A 19014-nucleotide genomic window follows, 5' to 3' on the forward strand; every position below is an offset into this window, starting at 1 on the left:
AGGCTTTCTACTGCATCTGATTCCCCTGGGGAGTAAGCAGCAACATGCCCTTTCCTTTCACAGCGAAGAGTAAATTGCTGAGGGAGCTCCAAGTGTAGGAATGGCAGGACTTCAAAATGAGGTATTAATTTAGGAGCATGGTGGCACCACTCATGAAGACAACCTCCCTGTAATTTGTGCTCAAGAATTATCTCAAGGGGAAATCCATATTCTTACCCATATTTAGGCTGAGAGAGATATTGAACAAGCTTGCTGTGTTATCAAAATATCAGGAAGAATAAAACTCTCTAATATTGTAATTTCAGAAAGTAGGCATTACTTTATTTTGTCATTGGATGCATGGGGGATCACTTCTAACACATGCACACATGAAAAGTTCCAAAGCTGTCATCTATCTATACAAAACATACATATTAATATTCCTATTCATCTGGTATTCTCTTCCCCCTTCACAGAAATCATTTATATATACAAAGCTATATAGCTTGTATTTGGCCATGTACAGAAAACTTGGGACATGGTCTCAAGAGGATCTCAGGTGGTCATTTGGGGATAGCCACCACCTCACTCTGTCCTCTCAGGGTCACAACAAGATGGACCACATCCTGCTGGCTTGACTCCTTGGTAAAGAACCTGTTTTGCATTTTGTGGAACTTTAAACAATGGGTCTCAGTTTCTCTGGTCACAACTGAGATACTGCAATCAGTATTTTGAGTATTTATGTCAGGTGTACACTCCAAGCCACCATGAGACAAAGAAGATCACTTTACCTTAGTCAAACTCTCACAAGATCTTGATCTCATTATGTTTCCAGAAATTTCCTCTGAATTCCAATAAAAGCAACAGAACACCTGATACCTGAGGGTCCATTTTGTCCTGATTTCAGGCATGGTTCTGCACATTAATTCTTGTACAAAGGAGATGGCTTCGTGCTTCAGCTGGTGTTTGTATCGCTGCAGCTATGAGATTGCAAAGGCTGAGTCCAGAGAAAGAAATTCAAACAACCAAGTGGAAATCTACACAGGTTAAATCCCAAATAATAGGAAAGGAATTCTTCACACAGCGGGTGTAGCCAAAAGCAGAGTGTGAGATAACATGGGGTTACCCATCTGTTTTATCATTTTACTCAAAAAGAACTAATCTTCCAAAGCAAAATCTGGAGATGAGTGAGGTGCACTAGGGGACACAATGTTTTGCTGTCTTTCACTGATGCTCATTTTTGCTTTGAGAAGCTGTGGAATTGCCATCCCTGGAAGTGTTCAAGGCCAGAATGGACAGGGTTTGAAACAACCTGGTTTAGTGGAAGGGGCTTGGAGCTAGATAATCTTCAAGGTCCCTCCCAACACAAAGCATTCTATAATTCTATGATAGATACTCATTATACAAAAAAAAAAATTATGTTTTTTTAAAATTAATAATGATGCAAGTAATGATAATTATTAAAAACAAGTAAAGCACATAATTATAAATAAAAATATCTTGGTTCCACCCCGGACAGAGTGTTTATTTTTGCAGTAGCTGGGAGGAAGGTTATTTGACACCACCTGATGTCATTGCCAGGTGTGAGGAAAAGGGACTTTATTCTGGGCGGGAATTGGTTCCTTCTGGTCAAGAAAATGTGATGGAGAGAGAGGTCTGGTATTTGTTTATTTTGGGGGCTTTCTGTGTAAATAATTTTTTCCTATACATTTTCTCTTTAGTCTTGTTGCTGTTAATGTTAATTTTTTTTGTTCTTTCCAGTAAATTGTTCTTATCTCAACCCGTGATCTTTGCCTTCTGTGCCTGCAGCTGGAGGGGAGAGGGGAAGCAATGAGTGGTTTTAGCAGGAGTACTGAATTGGAGAATACCATTCCTAAACCATGACAGCCTTAATTGGTGTCCAATGTGGGTCATGAAGGGTTGAGATAACAACAGATCTGCCCAGAGCAGGTTGGAAATAAGCTTGATCTAAGTATTTGCTGTACTAGGTATGTTTCTTCCCTAGCAGCATGGGTACATGAGTTGAGAGGAGGAACAATCACTGCAGGAAATTCTTCAAGGATAAATGCTGCTCCAGTTTCCATGGGGCAAGTCCTCAGGTCCTCAGGCAGAATAAAAGGGCTGATGATGTTACTTCTGATCCTCTCGAAAGGATGTCCAGTTCATATCTACAAGAAGTGAGCAATGAGTTATGACCAGAACTAGAGAGACCCTGCCTCCAGGCAGGTGGGGAAAAGGGAACTCAGATCTATTGGACTGTGTGGATCCAATGGTTTGGCAAATCAGAACCACAAGAGTGTAAGGCTTGAGTTGACACTGGCACACAACGTCCCCTGATGCCACCAGGATACCTAGGGGCAGAATCCATCTCTGTTCCTGGGGTGACAGGGGGATCCCAACAGCTGCCTGTACTGCAAGTTGAAGTGATCCTGGTTGGGAGTGAATGGAAAAGCATTCCATTGTGACTGTGCCAGAGGCCCCGTGCATCCTTGGCATAGATTATCTGAGGAGAGAGTATTTCAAGAAGGGTATTGCTGGGCTTTTGGGATAGCTGCTGTGTAGACAGAGGGAATCAGACAGCTGAATTAACACCTTACATGGTATCTCAGAGGGCCCTTCTGCTGTGAGATTGTTGAGGGTGGAAGAACAGCAGGCACCAATTGCTACCACAGCAGTGCACCATCAACAGCACTGCGCCAACCAGGACCCTGTAACCCCCACCAGGGGATTTTTCATGAACTGCAGAGCCAGAGTGGTCAGCAAGATTCTCTTATGCTTTAGAAGTCCCAAATTGCCAGTGCCCCAGTCCAGTGGAGGGTGGAGACTGACTGTAGACTGCTGTGGCCTGAATGAAGTCACAGCATCACCGAGTGCTGCTGTGCTGGATGTGCTGGAGCTTCAGCACAAACTGGGGTTCAAGGAAGAAAAGTGGTCCCACCATTGACACTGCTGATGTGTTTTTCTCCATTCCTCTGGCAGCAGAGTCCAGGGCACAGTTTGTTTTCACTTGGAGGGGTGTCCAGTGCACCTGGAACTGACTGCCCCAGGGGTGGAAACACGGTCCCACTGTTTGCCATGGACTGATCTGGTCTGCACAGGAAAAGGGTGAGGCTGCAGAACACTTGCAATAACATTGATGACATCATTATGTGGGGCAACACAGCAGAGGAAGTTTTTGAGAAAGGGGAGAAGATAATTCAGATCCCCCTGAAGGTCGGTTTTGCCATGAAACAAAGCAAGGTCAAGGGACCTGCCCAGGAATTCCAGTCCGTAGGAATAAAATGGCAAGATGGATATCATCAGATTCCAATGGCTTTGGTTAACAAAACAGCAGCTATGTGAGCAACAGTAAATTGAATGTTACAATGGACTGTCAAAAACCACACTGAAAGCACTGGGTGATGGGACCTGCAAACACTGGGATCTGCATTTAGTGAAGGCCACTTGCTTAGTTTACACTGGAGCTCTACCAGTTGAGATGGCCCTGCCAGATCAAAATCTCCATGTGCTGTAGAAAAAGACAAAGATTTCATGGTGCATATGAAAAATGTGTCAGGGAAGACAGTTTGGATTAGTCCTGCCTCAAGCAAAGGCAAGCTTGTGGGATTACTTTTGCTCAAGGACCTGGGTACACTTGGTAGGTAATGCAGAGGGACAGAAAACACAATGTGTACCTGAAGGGGATCTGATTTTTGGATGAGGACAGTCTGTAATGTTGAATTGCACATATAATATTGGCTGCTGAATGACACTGCCACTGTAGGTCATAATTTCCATGGACAGTGAGTATGGACTGCTCACGAGTTGTGAGTTCCTGATGCAGCCACCAACCAACAGCCCACCAGCTCTGCTAACCTGGACAACATCTGTGATGCACAAAACCCACAGTCAAGGACTAAGTAAACTAAAAACACATCTTGGAAGAACAGCCATTGGCTGTGGAAATCACACCTGTTCTTGTGTATATTTATACGTATATGTAGTTGGAAGGCATAGGATCTGAGCATGAATAGAGATGTACAGGATGCTTTCCTGATTCCACCTGGGACATGTTTATTTTTGCAGTAGCTGGGAGGGAGGTTATTCTATACCACCTTACATCATTGTGGGGGCAGGGAAAAGGGACTGTCTTCCAGGGAGAAGGGGTTCCTGCAGGTTAAGAAAATGTGGTGGGCAGAATGGTCTGGTATTTGCTTATTGCCAGGGGATTTCCATGTAAATAATTTCTTACACATTTTGTCAATATTTTTGCTGTTAACATTCATTTTCTTATCTCATTTTTTCCAGTAAATTGTTCTTATATCAACCTGTGTTCTTTGCCTTTTGTGCCTTCAGTTGGAGGGGGAATGGGGAGCTGCATGTGGTTCATCCTTTTGTTTACCAGATGCACTTGACACCAACGAACAGGAGCCTTGGGGCTACTCTGAATTGCCATGACTGCTGAAGATCCTTTTAAGCAGCCAGGGAAAACAGTAGCTTCTGCAGCTGCTTTTCTTGTTTTCTCAGCACCATCCTGAAGCAGCTGTTACAGGAGACTGGGGATGCAGCTCTCCCTCTCTTGTGATCCCAGAAGAAGCTGCCAATTTGGACCTCACAGCTCCAGCACTGGGGTAAGGAGGGTGACTGGAAAATGCCCTGAATCCATCTCTGGTATCTCACCCCATGTCCAATAATGAGATTGGTTTCAGTAGGAACTCCCCAAATAGCTGTCCTGTCTGTGTTCTAGATAAATTTTGATACTATGGCTATTTTCAAGAAGTGATTTAGCTAATTCCCTATCTTTTCAACTTTAATCAGATGTCACATAGAAAAATAGGTTTCTTATGAGGAGTTGTGATTTATTTTCCTTTAGTTTTTGTTTTGGCGTGGGGTGAATTTTTTGTTTGTTTACTTAAAAGGAGATTTTTGTGATCTTTCTGCATCTTACTCTTTTTTTGTCCTATTGGATTGGCATAACAGGGTGAGGGACACTTTGCTATAAGTTTGAAATTTGTGTCTAAAATATAGACAGATTTTACCAAAAGTGATTTCAGATTTCGAACATGAAACTTTGAACTCTGGACTTGCCCTGACAGCTGGCTTTATGAAGGTGTAGATTAAAGTAAAACCTCATTTGCCTTAAGGAGAATTTGAGACAAGATCACTAATTCTCTAATTTGTGACAGAGAAAAACACAGTACAGAATAAATACATATTTTTCAGCCAAATCTAGGCATGTGATGGAAGGCTGCATTTGATTTGCTTTGAATTTACAAAAGTGTGACCTTATCAAAGCCAAGAGAGCCCAAATGTGAAACAGGATTTCATCTACCTTTATGCCTCTGGGTAAAATGATTCTGTGTGTATGTATATACACTAAAACCATTTTAGATCTATCTGGACATATACACACACACACATATATGTATATGTGTATGGATATCTACAAAGATATGTATTTATATATCTATATATCTATATAAATATATTTCAACTTGCAAAGCTGGGCAGCTAGTCCAGTTTTCTTCCCACAATAGGCATTTGGAGATCTCTCTGGACCATATTATATCTATATTACCAGCCAAAATTAGTTGTCACATGCAGCAGGTGGCTCAACAGCAGCAGAGTGCTGCCTGTGCTGAAGTGATTCAGAGATGTGAGTGTACTGATCTGCCCGAGATGCTACTTACAGCAAGCTTTAAACATCAGCTGGAAATCTGCTATATAAAAGATTTTAAAAAGTATACATGAAAAGAGTGCTTTGGGATTGGATCCAATATCCATTCCTACAAAATGCAGTAGAAGAAAGCTAGGACAAAAGAGAAAAGATATTTGCAGATAGTAAAATGGGCATGTATTATTTCTGTTTCTCCATCTGTGCTGGATGCAGCCAGCTGCTGACAACAGCCTGGTTAGCTGATATATCATGATCAGCACAAAGCTAACAGAGCATTAGAAATTCTAGATTACAACAGCTCAGTGAAATCTTGTCCTTTACCACCCTCTGGGTACAGCCCAAAAGCTTCTTCAGTGCTGTCTTGCAAACACTTGTTGTCAGCTGATTCTTTTCTTGCTGTTACAAGATGGCAAAGATGGTTGGGCCTTTTAGTCTGTGAAGGTTGAGGTACCCATGCTGGGTGGCATGTATCTGTACTGCAACTATGTCAGAAGCCAGAGCTGTCTTCAAGCTTTGCAATGTCATCTTTTGTGTGGTTTTGGAAAAGAAGGGGAACAAAAAACATCTGGGGCTTCCTCTATTCTTTAGCCTGACCAGGTATCAATAGTCATCAGGAGATCTACTTTGCAGATAGCTACAGAAATACTCTTTTTCTAGTATGACTAAGGTATTAGGCAGAGGAACTTAGAATTAAAATCTCTGATATAGATAGTAGCAGGATTTTAGAAGTTGAGCAGAGGGTTTTCAGGCACAATAATAAGTTTTGATTTGCGTTCAGTTTGTGTGGGTAGTGTGACCCTTTTCCAGTTTAACTGGATATTGTATTAACTGGATATGGATATGCCATATGGAGGCATAACAGGAATTAGATTTTTTTACTTGTGCAGGACCTCATGTTTCTGCTGATGAACAGTTTTTACCATTATTTGTACTCCATTCTGTTCAAAGCTGTGGGTTTAGTTATATTTTAACTGTATTTTAAGTATACAAGACAGACAAATGTGAATGGATTCAGGTCTAATAAGATTTACAGATATTTGTAACTAACAATGATTTTATATCTGTGTGCAAGATGTTATGTGTGAGATTAGACACAAGCCCAAACCAGCAATTAGTTCCATGACAGCTTTTAATAAAAAGTAATTTGAATGAAAGTGTTCAGAAAAGTATAGAATACAGGTGGAAAACATCTCTTCCCTATTAATAACTGGTATAAATCACAAGATGTCTTAACAGTTATAAATTGCAACATTCACTCCATCTTCATATGGAAAATACCACAGTTAATGCAGAGCATTTCTAGAATACATGAATATAGGTATTAATTTTCCCTCTTTTATAACAAAGACAAAAAAATATTTTCCTCATGTTTCCAGAATTAATTACTAAAGGAGGCACTGAGAGATTTAATTACCCCTAAACCCAAATTTTGTTAGACGATTTCATGAGGTCACAACTTTGACAATAACATTTCACTATTTAATAAAGAAGACTGGATTCAAACTGCCCTATGACAAAAAGGCCTAATTGAGTTTTATCTGATTATTCAGCTGATCTCTGTTGTTAAATGATAAGCAGAAGCTATTGAAGTGTTTGCAAACTCATTTTAGGTCATGGAATCATACAGTGGTCTGGATTGGAAGGGACCTTAAAGATCATCTAGTTCCAGGCCATGGGAAGGGACACTGTCCACAAAATCAGGTTGCTCAAAGTTCCATCTAACCTGGCCTTGTTTTAATTCTATGGTTATTTAATTCTGTAGTTGTAGTTCTATTGTGTTACCCTACTAAGAAGAGACTAGGATTTATTTGACTTGGAAGGAACATGTTTGAAAATATACATTTGAACAGAAGGATTTGAGGGTGGAAGAGTGGTTATTTTGTCTAGCTCACAGCATGGTGAGAGGATCCTGTTAACTCTGCAGCTATAAGAGCAGTGAAAAATAAACTCAGTGGACATTTTGTTGGGCATGAAAACAAGTATTTTGAAATCCTTTCTTTTTCCATTTGGCATCTGAATATAGGGAAAGAACACCACAACTTTGGCTGCAGTAATTTATTTCTACATAATTTTTTTATGTACATATATAATTTATTTCTAGCATAATTTTTATTCAGAATCCAGAATAGAGGAAAACATCCTAAAGATCTATTGGAGGTGTAAGAAAAATGGATTTGGGTTCAGTTACCACATTTCTGTCACATGCAAAGTCAATAGCCAGTTCTCCTTTGTAGTTTTCAGCCACCAAACATCATCAGCATTCCTCCTCCTGACTTACTCAAAACTCTGCTCTACAGATCTTACATCTGCACATGGCCCCTGATAGGATTTCTGACCCTGGTTGTGACCTCTACACTGAGAGTAGGATTTATCTTCCTAATGCAGAGGAACATTATTATGATGCATTCTTTGGTAATTTTATGGTTTCTGATCTTATGGAGTTGGAAATGCAAGAAAAATTATTTGTGTCTGTGATGGTCAAAACATGTACAGTGGGATATAGAGAATACAGCTCTGTTCAATGAGAGCATGTGTTACAGCAGAGTCCTACCTAGAAAGGTGTATATTTAAAAATAACACCATGGCAGTGTTTTGGGTTTTTTTATATTTTGATAGCAAATTTTAGTAATGATTTATGCAATAAAGAATGCTTCTCTGAAAATAGAGGAAGGTGCCGTTCATAACAAAATTTAGTTAATAATGCTTCTTTTCATTTTACCTTTCAAGTTTTCTAGGGAGCACAGGCAGACATGTAGAGCCAAAGGAAGGCATTGTGAGCCCCCAGACAGTCTGGTAAAGTGATAATCTTTCAAGACACTTTGCACACTGATTTTAAAAGAACATATAAACTTACAGACATAGCAATGTATTTCTTAGATTCAAAGACCAAGGCACAGATAAACTTAAATTGTCATGAACAAAATATTTCTTAGCTTATAGAAATAAAAAATATGTTTGTGGTAGACTCACAGAATGGTTTGGGCTGAAAGGGACCTTAAAAACCATCTCATTCCACCTCTTTGCCAAAAGCAAGGATACCTTTCACTATCGCAGGTTGCTCCAATCCCTATCCAACCTGGCCTTGAGTACTTCCAGGACTGGGCAGCCACAGCTTCTCTGAGCAACCTGCTGCAGTACCTCTGCACCCTCATAGTAAAGAATATCTTCCTAATATCTAATCAAAACCTACCCTCTGTCAGTTCAAAGTCATTACCCTGGTTCTATAACAAGCCCTTATCAAAAGTGATGTTAGTTTCTGGAAAGAAGACTCATTCTTTTAATGTTGCTGTTGTCATTGAGGTTAGATAATCTACGTTTTGCTCATTCTAGTTAGAATGTTAGTTAGTTAGAAGAAAGTTAATGTTAGTTAGAAGAAAGTTCAATCTCTGTTCAGGACTTTTTTCCTAAGGAGCCGGAGCCTTGACATGACTACATCCCAGTCTGCATAGGCACCTTCCAGGTGACGTGTCACCTCTGAACACGACGGGTAGCTCTGGCGACCGTGAAGCACACGCCAGTTATCAAATGTCACTATGTCTCCTACAAAGAGATTGCACAAGGGTCAGTAGTTGGAATGTTCTTGTTGATTCCTTCAAAAAAATACACAGGTAGATTCATATCAATGGTTAGGGAGCAATAATTGCAAGTAGCCCAGCTGGAGATGCACAGTAATTTTAACTTTCTCAACCAGAGAGGCCAGTTCCCTTATGACATCTCTTTCATTTCTTGTATAGTGAGGAGTTGAAAAGCAGAGAGGTAGAGGAGTCCTTGAGGAGAAAGGCAGCTACAGCAAATACATACAGGTGAAATTAACAAAATGGGTGAAAAACACTAGGATACTTTTTATTTGATCAGTCTAGTACTATTTGTACTACACACATACATACTATCCCTGCTAAGAGAATTTCACAAGAACAAAGTGAAGATATAGAAAGTTAGGAAATCACATAATTAATGCTAGAATACCAATTTAATTTTTCTCCCTTGTGTGCCACCATTATGATAAATCTTAAATTAAATAAACTCACAGTCTTCCTTATCTTCTTCCCATTCCCTCTACCAGTATTTTGATGCATTAATTAACAAAATGGATGTCATTAATGTAATGTAAGGCACTTTGTTTTTCCATTAATGTGATCTTACACATTATTTATTGTGTGTTTCCAGTGGAGAGAGATTAATTTCCTCACAGACACTTTAGACACAAATACCATAGTATGTGAGGCAGTCAGATACACTGATGAATTTACTTTTGTAATACCTCTTGAGAGATTGATATCTTTATTTTAATGCTGGGGAATGAAAGAACAGAGATTAAGACCACATATGATATCACACATAGTATTTCCCATCTATGATGCTATTGATACATCAATTTCCAATATGCTATGTAGCATAAAATGCTATTTTGGATTTAGTATAAAGATACATTTGACTAATCTGTAGGTAGACTATTCCCCCCTGCCATTTTCTCTTCTTTACAGTGTAACAATGGCAAAAGAAATATATACAATGAATGTAAGAATGCAGTATGATATAAAATAGATGATAGAAAGTCTCTAAGTTCCCCTTAGTACTAGTGTTAGCAATCTTCAAGCATTTTGACTGCCAGGAAAACAGTGAAAAATTGTTGTGAGGAGAAGCAATTTACTGACCTGGTTTCAGTTTGTAAGTAAACTTGTGTTCAGCACTGTTTAACAAATCATTAAATTCCTTTAGTGCTGCATAAAATGACCTCACTTTTTCAGCTGGTATATCAAACACTGTGTCTCTTGTTGCATTATTGTAATTGATGCGAATTACTTGGCCTCTGGAATCTATGCTATGAAACAAAGGAGAGGGGAAAAAAAAAGGGAAGGAAAAAAGAAAAAAGAATTTAGCTGTTACTGAAACAGTTCAAGATGATTAGACAATAGCTGAATTCTCCTGCTGGAATATCAGTATGTTTCTATAGTAAAATTCAGATGGATACTGGATTGGATCTTGCTAATTAAGCCTAACTAGGAAAAGGGATAATCAGGAAAAAGTGCAGACATTTAATTTCCTCAAAAATCTACATTATACACTCTTTAACTGTAAACTTTTAAAAATAAATCATAAACTTTATAAAAACAGAAAATAATATGAACATTTGCATTTCATCTTTTGATAGTATATAATTGTTAATCTTAATGTTTCAAATTATGACCTCTCCTTGCATGATATATATGTATATTGACTGGCATTTAGTAACAGATTTGGCTGTAATTAACCTGTGCCTGTGCCTAGGAGTTACTCTAAGTACCACCACTTCTTGTCTGTGTGTGGCAAAACCAAGTAAACGGTACAATGCACAGAACAAGTCACACATTCCCCAAAAATACAGACTAAAGACCCCAAACAACCAACCCCACCCAATCCTAGAACTACAGACCAAGTTAAATCAGTGTTTTCCCACAAGGTGGCAGGAGCAGACCTTCTACCAACGTGTAATCCACCAGACCACAGGGGTTTTACTTATAGGTGTTGCTGAAACTACTCACTCTATAATCCTTTGTTTACAGTGCACAGCAAAATCACAGTAATCCACCCCAACATCAACGTAGTCTACAGCAGTAGAGGACAGGATCTGATATGCCTCAGGATTTTGTTTCTTCAGCTTGTTGGATACATGAAATCCATCTACAACTTCACTTTCACCTCCTGCAGATGTTTGCTTTATACAGTGAAGAAATTGAACCTGGAATGAATTAAGATCTCTTTTATAAAAACAATTAGCTTACATATTTAACAGTTTATTAGTATCAGTTCTTTCACATCTGTGGTTCTTTTATTCTGGTTGTTTGCTTTTTTTCCCAGTGACAGACTGAGTTCTCCTTTACTGCAGCTTCACAGCACTCTGCCACCAGTATCACAAAGGCAGAAAATTAAATAAGCACATGTTCATAAATTCATCCCATTTGGGATATCTTCTAATGCTTGCAACCTGTGAGTCAGTGGCAAAGAGGTTTTGCTTCTTTCCTTTGAGTTCCTCTTTCTGGCTGTCACATAATTTTAAATGCATTTCAGTCATATCTCAACAAGGCATATTAGCTTTGGCCTGCAGAAACAGAACCTGATGTGAATTATTTACTCATAGAGGGGAAGAATTTGCTATCAGAGAAGGCCTGTCTCTGTGATAAAGTATCATTAAGACAGTTTCATTTCACTTCAGAATGAATTTGCCAAGGTGTAAGATGGAGCAAAAAGCCTAAGCTGGGCTCTAGGTTGCACTGGTATAAATCTGAGCTGCTGACACAAGCTGTAAAACTCCCTGTGGCTCTAGATACCACACAAACTGTAATTGCTCCTAGCAGAGCGTGAGCTTTGGCACAGACAGGACAGTGAGCTAATTCACATCTGCTCTCTATTAATGAAGCCCTAGTCCATTCTTACTCCACATCAATGAACAGTATCTAAATGATGAAAAGATAAACTTATTGTGAAGTATTTGGTATTTCCCTATGGGTAAATCACATTGGCTTTTTGTTTAAATACAGAAACAACAGCGTGCTCCACAACAGAAGGGAAAGTTTTATGGTGCAAACTTCTCCAGGGTTATCTGTGTTCCTTTGTACCTGTTCCTACTATTTCCCAGTTCCCTGGAATTATGTGAATCATGTGGATTACACTTTGATATGACAGGGACTGGGTGAAAACATATTTTCTGAGGTTGTCTGGTTTTACAGAATGGCCCAGTTTTTTTGTCTGTTGTGAAAGAGTAAACAATTCACAGAAAACAGAATATACCATCTTAATCATATTTCTTTCTCTGTTCCCCTCCTGAGCTGAAGAGATGAGTCCTAAAATGTCACAAGCTGACTATAGCATTTAGATGCCTAACTCTTGTGAAATAATGAGAACAGTATTCAAAGCATATAAAGGACCCTAAAGTTTTCTCATATGATTATGAAAAATATTTTCAATACTTTGTGTATTTAATTTTAAAATTATGGGCTATATGGGAGACATACTGAATTAATGCTGAATTTACATCATACCATATAAATTGCATGCTCATGTGTATATAGATTACCATATGCATATTAATATATCAGTATTTTTACATTGCTCTTTGAAGACAAAATTCCAAGCCACTGATCACTAACAGTATTTCACATTATAGGAACATTTCCTTTTCCCCTTTTGTGGGTTGAAAAAGTCAGTAAATTTAACTTACCCCAGGTGGGTGCTGCAGAACAGGGTAATCAGTATGAAAACAGAGTCTCCCAGTTGTATAAGCTACATTGTTAGCATCTGCTTTGTCTTGCACTTGCCAAGTTGGTCTTTATAACGGAAGAGAAAAGAGAAAACATGTTAGAACATCTAGCCAGCATGCCAGAGGGTATACACAGAAACTGTGAAACCACAGTGCAAAAGTCATTTCATCTTTGGACATGAAAATATTGTAACATTATAAGGAAATAAGAATTTAGCAGTGTCCCTCCACCCCAACAGAGAATTATTTCATCAGTCCTAGATAAACTTCAGTATGCCAAGGGACATCTGGCACCAAGGCAGTACCTAGAAGAATGATGGCTTTCCAGTGGTGGCACTTTGATGAATGCAAAGGCCAGCTGAAGACACTAAACAAGAGGCTGCTGCCAGTAGAAATCATCTGAGTACTGATGCTTCAGAAATAAGCAAGTAGAAGGTGGCCCATTTCTTTTTATCAACCTTCCACTTTCCCTCTGCCACATGGAGCACATTATCAATGAAATACAAAATTTGTAAAGGCCATGTAATTTCCCCCAAAAGTTATTTTTAAGGCTTTATAATCCTAGAAAATATAGAGTATCCTTTACAGGGGGATCTTTCCTGTAAGTTGAAGACTTGCTACTGGAGGAAAATGTCTTGAAAGACTTGAAAGAAAGACTTTGACACTTCTTCCCTTTCTATGACACCCTTTTGGAGAACTAGCTCTGTTTATCTTATTACATAGTTTCTGTCTTGGAATTTGGCACAATTCAGTAAAAAAGTTTTCTGACAACTGCAGTGAAAAAAGGAAGTCACAGCTATATGGCAAAGACAGGAATACCTCATGTTGCATGCACAGACAAAATGTATTTTGAGTGACACACCATGCAGGAGAATTTGAGACTAAGAACCACAGGTTTTGTTTACACAAAGTTCATATGATTAAAGACAGTCCTCAGCAGATGTATGTTATAGATCCAGATGTTTGTCTGGAAAAGTGTAATTTACCATGCAGAGTCCATATAATTGCATACACACAAATGACTGAAAAGAAATTACGAAACTCATTTTCCCTTGTGGAATACTATAGACCAAATATGTTCCAGATGGTGTGTGCCTAACTTTACTTCTTAATAACTTTTCTAAAAGAAAATAGGCTAAAGAACATGCAGATAAAATTATTTATATACAGTATATAAATGCTTTTGCTCTAGGAGTTGTATTTAATATAGAAATTATGCAAAATGCTAAAATTGGATTTCTGCAATTGCCAGGGAGAAAATCCCCTTGAATATTTGCAAACATGTTTAACTGCCTAGGAGAAATAGTTTTTATTATTTGGTATGACACATATTCATCAGTACATTGAGTACTTGGAGTAACAGCACATATTCATCAGCACATGATCTTAATACTCAAGCATGATCATTTCAACCACACTTCCATAATCTGACAGCCAAAAAATAGCCCCTTTATATCATTCCTGTAATTAGTGCTGAAGGCAGTTAGATTGGCTTCATCTTTCATTTAATAGGCTCTGGTGTCACTTGATGGTTCTAAAACAATTTAACACATTTTAATTATCTCATTTATATGAAATATATACAATTTCTGGAGTGATAACACTTCATAGAATTAGCATAAGCTTTTGTAAAAGCAGTCATTGCTTTTGTGCTGTTAGGATTTGCAAGGGAAGCTGCTCCCCAGGAGCTTTCCTTCCACACAGGGAGTTTTGGTCAAAGTCCAAGTTACTGACTTGAAGTCAAAGATGCTAACAGGGAGCTCAGCACTGAATATGGAAAAATCAACCTTACTTTGTTTAAGTCTCAAATGAGTTGAAACATCAGCTTGGCCATGTTGGGTGCACAGGTAGTAAGGGGATGTCAGAGGACTCTTGGATCTTAAGGAGAGCAAAGTGGGTTGGAATGGTTTATGGTTTCATAATTAGGGTCAGATTTCAAAGCTCATTGTTCAGGCTGTTTGATAGAGTAGGGAGATTGGCACCAAGCAGGTGTAGCAAATTTTTGCATTAGATAGCAACATGGGCTCAGTCTTCATCAGTAGAAAACCAGGCTGTCTGTCACATCCTTAGTCCTGTGAAAGTGCAGCACTAGGAACTGAAGCCACATTTGAATCATTTGGTGTTACACTTCATTAAAAGTCTGTGTCTCACACATATGAGATTTGGGACACATGTCCTCTTGCTGCTGAAGAGCTCCAGGTGATACTGATGAATTGGTTGTTTTAATGGGAGTGCTAGAGCCCTGAAGGAAAGCCTTCACACCACACCAAGCATTGGACAAGGCTTCAGAACAGAGGAGGAACACAACATAGGGCATGAAAAGTTGGAGAAATTAATTGTAGTATGACTTCATTAATGCAGTTGGGTCTCCATAATGGAATGAAAAAGGTTAATTTAAAAACATGGAAACTCTTGATATTATATGGCTGATACAGAGAATGTTTCCACTTTTTACAGTAATGGCACTTTAGGGAGGTCACACCAAGCAGACATCTAGACATCTTCTCATCTAGACAAGAAAAAAGGCTTTTTTCTTTCATTTGTTAGAATTACATTCATTGCTGTTACATTTCAGTTTAAAATTCAGGGTTCTGTTGAGGTAATGTTTAATTTGGCAAGTTTGCCAATTCTGAGTTTATCCTTTTATTTATCCTATTTTGTAGGCCATGTATTTGGCTCCCAGTGAAACAGCAGGGAGATTACCCAAAGTTATTATTTTATTATGTTTGTAAAACCCACCCCAGAACTGGATGCCAGTAAGAAATGAACTTCTGTTTCAGGGGTGGAAATTATTTTAAGTATTAGCTACAAACATGTCTTCTTAGTTAGATGGGGGTCACTGATTCAGCTCAGCAAGACGTGAGTTGCCATCATCATCTCTCTGCTCATTTAGTAGGCATTGCAGAGGTAGAGCTTCAGTTTGCCAGTTGTTGGTATCAAAAGCATAATTCACAAGTGCCTGCTTGCACTCCTTCAAGCTGAACTCTCCTTGTTGGGATTGGTTATGGTTTTCCAGAGCACAATCTTTTGAAAGCAGGGATATTGTACTCAGCCCATCTTGTTGGTGATGTGGGCCACAACACCTACATCTAAGTCTCACCTATATCCATGACTGAAAATCAGACTAAGCAAAAGTTTCAGAACAGATAACTTCCCTGCTCAGAACAGGACTGGATTAGGGATTTTTTTTAGGTTTTGTTTTATGGCATAGATAAGTAAATCTATCTCACTGTTACCCTAAATTCAACATTTGTTTTCAGGCACTTTTCCTTCTATTTTCTAATATATAGAGAAAAAAACATACATCTTGCTTTAATATATTAATCCACAAAATAGATACAGCAAGCTTATATGAAGAACATTAGAGGTGATTACAAGATATTATAAAACAAACTCACCCATAAAATGTGAGGCGCAGGAACCCAATCCTGTGGCCAAGTCTATTCAATTCTCCCTGCCTTGTAGCAGCTCCTGTCAGTAGAACAATTCCTACTTTCTTTAGGGTGCACAACCACTTGTATGCACTTTCATCATTGTACATGATTTCTTCAAAAGGCATTTTGGGAAGCTGAAGGTCTGAGCCCCAGTACTCGTGTTCTGAAAGGGAAGAAATAGAAAAACAAGTTCTAGCATCAAAACTCAGGACACGGTCAAAGCAGGAAGGTAGTGGGATTTCTGTGTATTTGTGAATATTCCTCAATCCTACAAACCATCTCAAATGGGGTTCCTGAGTTTGCACAGATGACAAGCAAGCTTATGATGAAATTCAGCAAAACACTGCAGTATTGAAATTTCAGGTCAGAAGTTGAATGAAAGGACAGTTTGAAAGGAGTATTTTTTGTCAACAGTGCATCAGAAATGTGTATATTCATTTTTTTCTGTCTGTACTGGTGAGCCACAAGAGTGAAAATTAGAAACTACGACAGCTTTGAAAGTTTCTTTTTAGGGGTGAAAAACTATGGAGCACCCTGAGACATCCCTCATAGGTCAACCCATGGGGTTACTTGTTTTCAGACCCATCACTTGGGACTATGATGGTTCAACCAATCAGCCTGCAGGTCAAATTCATGAGTTTGGACAATGCTGGGGTCCCGTGAGGTCAACCACTGAGCCTATGGGGTCACTTGAGGACAAACTCATTGGTTGGGACTCTGCTGGAGTTACCTGAGTTCAACTAATTAGCCTATGGGGTCACTTGAGGACAAAGTCATGGCCTGGGGCCATGCAGAGCTCAAGCTTCTCAAAACCCAAGGCCAGTCATTTCAGTTTCCCTTGCCTGTGTCCATGAAACACTTTTCATGCCCATTCATCTTCTGCCTCTCTGCTCTGCTGAGACCCCACTTCGAGTACTGAATCCAGCTCTGGGGTCTCCAACACATGAAGGGCATTGACTTGTTGGAGTGCAGCGGGGCATGCCCCCTGTCCTTAAGAGCTTGTCAGCTGGTGCAATAACTCAGGGCATCTTGCCTCTCACATCAGTTTGCTAATTGGTGAAATACCACCATCAGGACAGCTTGTTTTGAGTTAATGAGTTATTTCAGCACCATGTGATTACCATTCCCAGTTGACAATAAACATCTTGCCACGGAAGCAGATGTGGAAAGATAAGTTGGAATTTCTGACTGACAGACACCCCACTTTACAAACTATAAAAGTTACACCATATGTTCACAAAGCAGAAGTCTTCTGCACATTCCCTGGAAATGTGTGGGCTCTTCTCCCCAAAGTTTGGGATGCCTGCTTTGTGGTTGCTTTCTTAAGGATTGAAGAAAGGAAAAGGACTCTGTGTACACTACCAACAATTCAGTGGTAAATTACACTGACTCCTAATCTATACTATTTCATTGCTAGCTATAACACAGGTATTAATTAATTAGGTACAGGGATTATTTAAACATCTCACTCAACCCATAACATGCAGTGAGTCCAGAAGAGGCCACCAAGTTGATCAGAGGGATGGAGCAGCTCTCATATGAGGAAAAGCTGACAAAATTGGGATTGTTTAGTCTGAAAAAAGAAGGCTTCAGGGTGAGTTAACTGTGGATAGTGAGGCACTGGTCTAGTTGAAGGTGTCCCTGCCCATGGCAGGGGGATGGAACAGTTTGATCTTCAAGGTGCCCTTCCAACCCAAACCATTCTGTAATTCTATGATCCCAGAACACAGCTGGAGGAACTCCACCACTGGAGCTCTCTCCCAACTCTCACTAGGCATGTTTCACTTACTTTTAACTTTGGTAAACCATAACTATTTGGCCTGAGGTTTTTTATGGCAGTATCTGTGGGAACCGAATTAGCTGGGGTAGATAAAACCTTGGACTGGGTTCCTAACAAGGAGGAAATAAACCTGAAGCCTTGGGAGGCAGGGTGCTGGGGGGATGCTAATGGAGTCATTCCATAACAGGTCATGTCCCTGGTCTGTGTTTGTGATTGGACCTCAGATACCCCTTTACACTGTGAAGTTCACCACACCCCTGAGTCTTTGGAAGCAGCCCCTTAGACCATACGGTCTTTGTGAACATTAAAAACTATCTTTGGGGACTTCATCGTACCTGTCCCGATTTATTCTGCCACGCTTGACCTGGCCAAACCAGGAAAGAGAGGTCTTGGAACCCCACTGTGACAAGTATCAGCAAAGACTAAAAGGAATCAAACCTCTAGACCAGTGGAAAATAAAATGTTCATATCTTACCAGTAGCATACAGGAGATTTAGGAAAAGAACTCTGGTAGAGTAATTTGTCTATGTGGAGAAGTTAGTAGGAAGCATCACTTTGCTAACCATCTGTCTAAAATTTCTTATTACATCTATTTTAAGATTTTCAGAAACATATGCCAAAATCAAATTGATATCCTTCACTAAAAGGCAGTGCTGTAGCCATTCATTAGTGCAGGCAAAACCACATAATAACAACTAAAACCCATGACTCTTAGTTTTGAGCTCTATATCATAGGCCAAGGTCACTTAGTTAAAACAATAAAAGGTCATTCCACCCCTCCCCATTACAACCTCAATTTTTTTCCCTCAAATTAATGTTGCCAGGACCAATTTTACTAAACAGCACTGAAACCAGTATCACCTAAGTTTTAATGGCTCTAGCATATTCAGCCAAGAACTCAAGGGAATAGTAATGTAGAAAAGAAAAA

At 39.3% G+C, this 19014-nt stretch overlaps 1 protein-coding gene across 5 annotated transcripts in view; it reads right to left on the reverse strand.

Moving 5' to 3' along the window:
* Nucleotides 1-6746: 6746 nt before the first annotated feature.
* The window catches only part of BBOX1 (gamma-butyrobetaine hydroxylase 1), a 34106-nt gene continuing 21838 nt past the window's right edge, over nucleotides 6747-19014 (reverse strand). For all 5 annotated transcript variants that reach the window (XM_088058283.1, XM_088058281.1, XM_088058284.1 and 2 more), the window contains 5 exons: nucleotides 16271-16469; nucleotides 12834-12939; nucleotides 11158-11354; nucleotides 10291-10457; nucleotides 6747-9175 (listed from right to left, as the gene is read on the reverse strand). In XM_088058283.1, the coding sequence (XP_087914409.1) occupies nucleotides 9015-9175; nucleotides 10291-10457; nucleotides 11158-11354; nucleotides 12834-12939; nucleotides 16271-16469 (830 nt within the window). In that variant the 3' untranslated portion in view covers nucleotides 6747-9014. The remainder of the gene's footprint in view (nucleotides 9176-10290; nucleotides 10458-11157; nucleotides 11355-12833; nucleotides 12940-16270; nucleotides 16470-19014) is intronic.

This window comes from Pseudopodoces humilis, chromosome 7 (assembly GCF_049639895.1).
Source record: "Pseudopodoces humilis isolate 2021_Gansu_Grassland_sample_001 chromosome 7, ASM4963989v1, whole genome shotgun sequence".
In the NCBI taxonomy this organism is placed as follows: domain Eukaryota; kingdom Metazoa; phylum Chordata; class Aves; order Passeriformes; family Paridae; genus Pseudopodoces; species Pseudopodoces humilis.